The following is a 6,000-nucleotide window of genomic DNA, read 5'->3' on the forward strand; positions in this document are numbered from 1 at the left end:
AGGCCCCAAACACACTTTCCAGATGAAACAGCAATTTACTTGTGCTGCTTTCCATTCAGTATACTGTATTTACTGCTCACAATGCTGTTTCCTCTACTTTGGGGAAACCAAACACAGATTGGGTGACCGCTTTGTGTACCATCTCCACGCAGTCTGCCGCTATGACCCCAAACATCCAGTTTCTTGTCATCTTAATTCACCACCTTGCACTCATGCCCACTGTTGCCTTCAGCCTACTGTTGTGTTCCAGTGAAGCTGAATGCAGGCTCTAGGAACAGCACCTCATCTTCCATTTAGGCACTTTACAGCCTCTGGACTCAACATTGCGTTCAACAATTTCCGACCATGAACTCTGTCCCCATTTTGACACTTTTTTTTGCAGTGTGCCAGTCTTAATCTTGTTTTTCATGTTCTTGCTTTTGGACAGAGTTCCTATTCTGCCATTCGCATTCACTCTGGATGAATGCTTTGTTTCTTTATTGCAACCATTGCCACTCTCTTTACTTTCTTTGTCATCTAATCCCTCCTGCCCTCTCCTGCCCTCTAATCTATCCCACATCTTTCCTTTTGTTTTTCTTCCCCCTCCCACCTTTCAACAGCATAAACCCATCGCATTTCCATTTTCCTTCAGTTCTGTTGATTCAAGATGTTAACTCTGTTTTTCTCTCCATAGGTGCTGCCATACCTGCTGAGTATTTCCAGCACTTTGTTTCTATTTAATACAAATCTCGTAACTTGCTGAACTTAAGTCCAGTAAAAGCAGATGTGATGTATACTAACTGGGGTATGCAAGCCAATGCAGCATTATAATTTAATGGTTATGATACTGGGCATGCACCCTCTGACAAGTTGTAACTTCAATAAATTTGTTAATTTGTGGACAGACAAGTGAAGAAAGTTGCATGAAAGCTTTTTTTTTTAAACCCAACTGCTTCGCTAAAATCCTTATGGAAGGGAACCTGATGACTCTTTTCTGGCCTGGCCTACATGTGACTCCAGTTGCGCTACATATTTAACTCTTCCTGGCCAATTAATTGGCTTGCAGGCTTCTCGGTTGTTAACTATTACTTCTTGAAAATGACCACTATCTTAGGGAACTAAGGATGGAGGGGATAAACGTGGCCTTGCCAACTACTGAGAAAACAGCTGTAACTGTTTCATGTTTGTGTTCTTCTGGTGCATGGCAAGAATTCACTGGCTACAAATGTATGGGATAGGTAATGGCAAATTGATAAGTACAGGTAAACTTTTAAAAGAAAAGTTTTCTCCCACTGAGGCTAGTTTTGGGGAATTTTATTCACTCTCTGTGTAAACTCAAGTTGTGCTGCTTTTTTGATGTATTGGCATTCTCTGCCTTACAGATTTAGCCCTTTCTTCCTTTTACTCTAATGAAGGACCTTTCAATTTCATTTCTAAATGCTTCCTCTTTATTTTTGCAGTGACGCATTTGCAAAATTGCTAGAATCTGGTGAACTAAAGATGTGTTCAATAAAAGTAGATGGAATAAGCATTTCTTTCCAGCTTCTTCTGGCAAAGATTTGCTTTCATCACCACTTCTCAGGTACTTCTTTCTATACACAGACAATTGTTTTGCTGTATTCACACTGATTCCTTTGAATGTTGATGGCCTGTATACAGCTGACATTGTACTTTAAGAGTTGGTTGTAAATAGACTGGAAATCACAGCTCTACAAAGTGCCAGTTGATCAATTCAGAGCCATTGTGGAACGTTCAAAGCCCATAGAAAATGTACTTGGTCTTTCACATGTGAGCGTTATAGCGGAAGCTGAAAATAATAAGTATAATAGTGGCTGAATGCAGTTTTCTGCCATCAGCTTGTTTCATGTAGACAAAATGTTCTGGAATACCAATGGCACCAACTGTTTTTTGTCCACCGCAAAGTATCCTTACTGGCAATTTGTCTTCAACAATGCATGTTTACTTGACACATTCAATTTCCTACGTATGCAATGTTTGTACGTACTTCTTCCAAACTCTGGCTCCCTCTGAAACTGGCTGAATCCAGCACATCTTTTGTGTAGTATGCTTGACACTAGCACTAATTTTCCGTGCACATGATGCATTCCCAACAGAACCTGGCGATTACCACGTAGAGAGTTAACCTCACACTAAGCAATTGTAACCGTCACAGTAGCGTTCCCTGTACAGTGAATTAAGGATTGTTGGCTCCTGTTTGCCTGAGACTGATGCACTGCACATCTGTGCAATTGAGGGGTCATTCTTGCCAAAATAGAAGCGAGAAGCTGCCGTGCCAGTTTGAATGATAGTGATGCATTTACAATCAGCAATGTGCATGCACTACTAATATGCATTAAATATATCCAGCATGCAGGCGACCAGTATTATGTTCAATCCATTCAATTTATATGATGTGTGCGCTCCATTTGCATTAGTTACCCTGACATTTTTGTTTTTTTAAACAAAACTATGGACCAGTTTTTAAGTTCTCATTGACTTTAAAGGCTGCCTCAAAATTCTGATTAGAACATGCTTCATTCTGGCACAGTTACACAAATCAGACCTGAAGTAGGTTATTACTTTTGGGCTGGGTACAAAATTAACTCTTGTCTTCTGAACCTGACTCCCAAATGCACGTAGGTTAAGAGATCCATCATTCAGTGAAAGGGATAACAGGCCTTCTGCTGGAACTTGATCTTCAACACTCAAACTTTGGCCATTCCATCTGTGCTTCTCAGCCTACACTGTTAAACTAATGCTTTTGTCAATTATCAGCATATCAAATAAGGGGGTTCCTAGAAAATGCAAGTGCTAATATCAACATATGCTAATTTGACAAAAGTATTGTAGGAAAAGAGACCAATTGGAGTAGATCATATGTCTTCAGACAACCAAAAAGCCTGTAATAAAATCTTTTATTTTCCTGGTTGGTGCCCTCTTATCTACTAATGCAAAGAGTCTCCTGAAGAATGCAGCATTTTGATTGAAGCTCTATTTGTGAAAGTTTAGATTATTATGTGAAAATAGCCTTTTCTCTCCTAGTCCCAATCTAGGAATATTCATTCCTGAGTGCTTTCTCAGCACCTTGTGCTTTGTTAGAAAACTCTACAAAAAAGTTTCTTAACATTTATGGATCTTTTACTTTAAACTTTTAGTACTGTCCATATCTTGTAAGCCTTTTTAAAACAAGTGCAGTGATTGAAACTACATTTTAAAAAAATGTAAAATTTTGCTTCTCTAGAAAATGTCATGTTAGTGATTTTGAAATTATACATTGTGACAGTGTATTCTTTCTATCCTCTCAGTTGTGGAACGAATTAATTCATGTGCATCTATGTATAGCCGTTCTATCCAGGGTCATCACATGTGTCTTTTGGTGAAAATGGTGAGTTTAAGAGTATTAAGTAGAATGTTGCGATGTATCCTTGTCAGAATCCTTTACTTGCGTATTATCCTGGACCTCCCATCAGCTTCTGAAAGCCAGGACGTGACTCCATTAGTTTAAACCCATCAATAGAATTTGGTCAAGTATTGTAAGTTGACTTGTCTGATCAGACTATTAATATTAAGACCTGGAAATGGTTGAAGCTGTCTGTACATCCTTTTTGTGTGCATCGTTTATCACACACACTTCTTGTTTGGTTGACTTCTGCAGAATGCAGCATGATCTTCATTGCTTCTTTGAAAGGGAGGAATCTGAAGATTTATTCTGGTTCTAAAGTTGCTGCAGAGTAAAATCTAAGCTAACGTTTCTTCAGAAACCCTGTAGCACTATATATAACTGTTAATGGTTTAAAATGGGCTGGTTTGTTTTAGGATCAAGAGGACAGAGTAAACTAAGTAGAATTAATGCATTCAGTAACCAAATTGATTTGAAAATTTTCAGTCGCCTGGAAATGACAGTTTTAAGGGTGCTCAGTCTATGTTTATGGAAGTCTGGAGTACCCAATTCAAATCCTAAATTTGAAGTTTGTGTAATACTTTGTAAGTATTCTTTCATATGTTCCATTGCAATTGATCTATATGTTCATTCTGCTATTGGCAGATATCACCATCTTGCCCATGACTGGAATCTGTAAGAGACTAGCAGGACGTTGGGCCTCGTATTCATGAGAGCTATCCTGTAAATGTAGGCAATGAGCTTGCCAGTAAGAGGCTTTATTATGAGAGCAAGGATCAGTGTTCCAATGCCAATCCTATTCCCACTATTATGTAATTTTTCTGATATTCTCCCCTCTTCTGAATCATACTGGCACAAAGTTCCAAAAATGTCAGCAGCCCAATTGGGTATCATTATAAGACTAGACAGTTGAATTTTACGAATTTCGATCACTAAAGACATTACAGCTGAAAAAATACATCAGTCTGTAGTGCTGGGGCTGGCTGTAGTACCCTGCCATTGCCGCAGCACAAATGATAAACCAAAACAAAAACAAAAATACCTGGAAAAACTCAGCAGGTCTGACAGCATCTGCGGAGAGGGATACAGTTAACGTTTCGAGTTCGTATGACTCTTCACTAGAACTGCTGTCAGACCTGAGTTTTTCCAGGTATTTTTGTTTTTGTTTCAGATTTTCAGCATCCGCAGTTTTTTTGCTTTTATACAAATGATAAACCTTTTGTCTTAATGCCCAGTGTGACCCTGAGCTATTGCACTTGCCAACTTAATTGGGGAGCTCAAGATTTCACCATGTTTTTCAAACTAAAATATTGAATATGAAGGTAAACTTTGTCAAGTTAGAGCTTATCTTAGGAAGTGTGAACTGACCTCTCTGTATTTACACTAAGTGTGAAGCATTACAATTTTATTTTAAATAGGGTGATAGCTCCGTCTCTGTGGATGGGAAATGCAGCGATTCTACCCTTCTTGGGAATCTACTTGATGAATTAAAGCAGACATTGACAGAGAAGTGCTGAACCGTTGTAAATCGCACTAGAACTGTATTATGTTTTCCCCTGAAAGCATGAGCTACTTAACACAAGGCATGTGAATTATTTATCTTCACAGTCATTTGCAGTTAGACATCCTAATCTCGTGTTCAAGTTTTTTTTTGTTTTCTTTGGCCGCCACTCCACGTACCGTTTCACCACAATCTCATAATGCAACCATGTGTATTATACTGGTTACTGAGACCAGCAGCCGTTCAAATATCCAGACTCTTAGAGTATATTGAACTGGTTTGTGTATTTCAAATTGATACTGCATTCCTGAAGAATTGAACTGTAGTGATGCTGTGCAAGCAGCTGTGAACCCAAAGTAGTCTGCCACTGTCAGAGACTGAACATTTACTTTAAATTTGTCTTAATTAAATGTTTATTCCAAAAATAGTGGTGTTTTGTTTGATGGTCAAAACTGTCAATTTAGCATGTAGAGTTCTCTCATAGAATCCTGTGTGTTAATTCTAGGATTTTGAACAATGTGTTTAAAATTATTTACTATCAACATTCCCTCTTGGAGGTTAAAAAAAAATAATGACAAGCTGCTGTATCTTGTGTCGATAAATCAATAAAAATGTAAAACCTTCTGTTGACTTGCTCTCTTAAAAGAAACACCTTTCCCCCAGTTATTTTTCACCCTATTGCAGCAGGTGCTTTCTATCTCACCTCATTTGTCATACAATCAAGCAAATGTTTTTGAGTTTTTCGCATAATTTCTCAGCATACACACACTGTCCATTGGATTCCAGGAGCACCTCGCTTTTTTTCCCTTTCATATGAAACAGTTAACTGAAGTTGAAAGACCACACAGGATTTATTTGATTATCTACTTAGTGTAGAATACACACTTCCTTACTACGAATCTCGGGTCTTTTTGTCACTGATAAATTTGCTGTGTGTCGGTCACTATGTGACCACTAAGTTCTGTGGTGTAAATTTCTGAAGTAACTGGACTCTTGCCATTGTATATATTTTTTTTTTAAAAAGCATAGCTTCATAAATTCATGGGCAGCATCACTGATAGATTATTTGTGTCAGGAGTTATTCCCAATACATAAGAATTATTTCAAATTCAACACTTGG

The 6,000-nt window shown here is 38.1% G+C and overlaps 1 protein-coding gene across 3 annotated transcripts in view; it reads left to right on the forward strand.

Annotated features, from left to right (window-relative positions):
- Positions 1 to 5,503, forward strand: part of ap3d1 (adaptor related protein complex 3 subunit delta 1) — a 92,007-nt gene extending 86,504 nt beyond the window's left edge. For all 3 annotated transcript variants that reach the window (XM_078555911.1, XM_078555910.1, XM_078555912.1), the window contains 3 exons: positions 1,440 to 1,561; positions 3,285 to 3,364; positions 4,798 to 5,503. In XM_078555911.1, coding sequence (XP_078412037.1) covers positions 1,440 to 1,561; positions 3,285 to 3,364; positions 4,798 to 4,896 — 301 coding nt within the window. In that variant the 3' untranslated portion in view covers positions 4,897 to 5,503. The remainder of the gene's footprint in view (positions 1 to 1,439; positions 1,562 to 3,284; positions 3,365 to 4,797) is intronic.
- The last annotated feature ends 497 nt before the right edge of the window (positions 5,504 to 6,000 follow it).

This window comes from Cetorhinus maximus, chromosome 13, assembly GCF_964194155.1.
Source record: "Cetorhinus maximus chromosome 13, sCetMax3.hap1.1, whole genome shotgun sequence".
In the NCBI taxonomy this organism is placed as follows: Eukaryota; Metazoa; Chordata; class Chondrichthyes; order Lamniformes; family Cetorhinidae; genus Cetorhinus; species Cetorhinus maximus.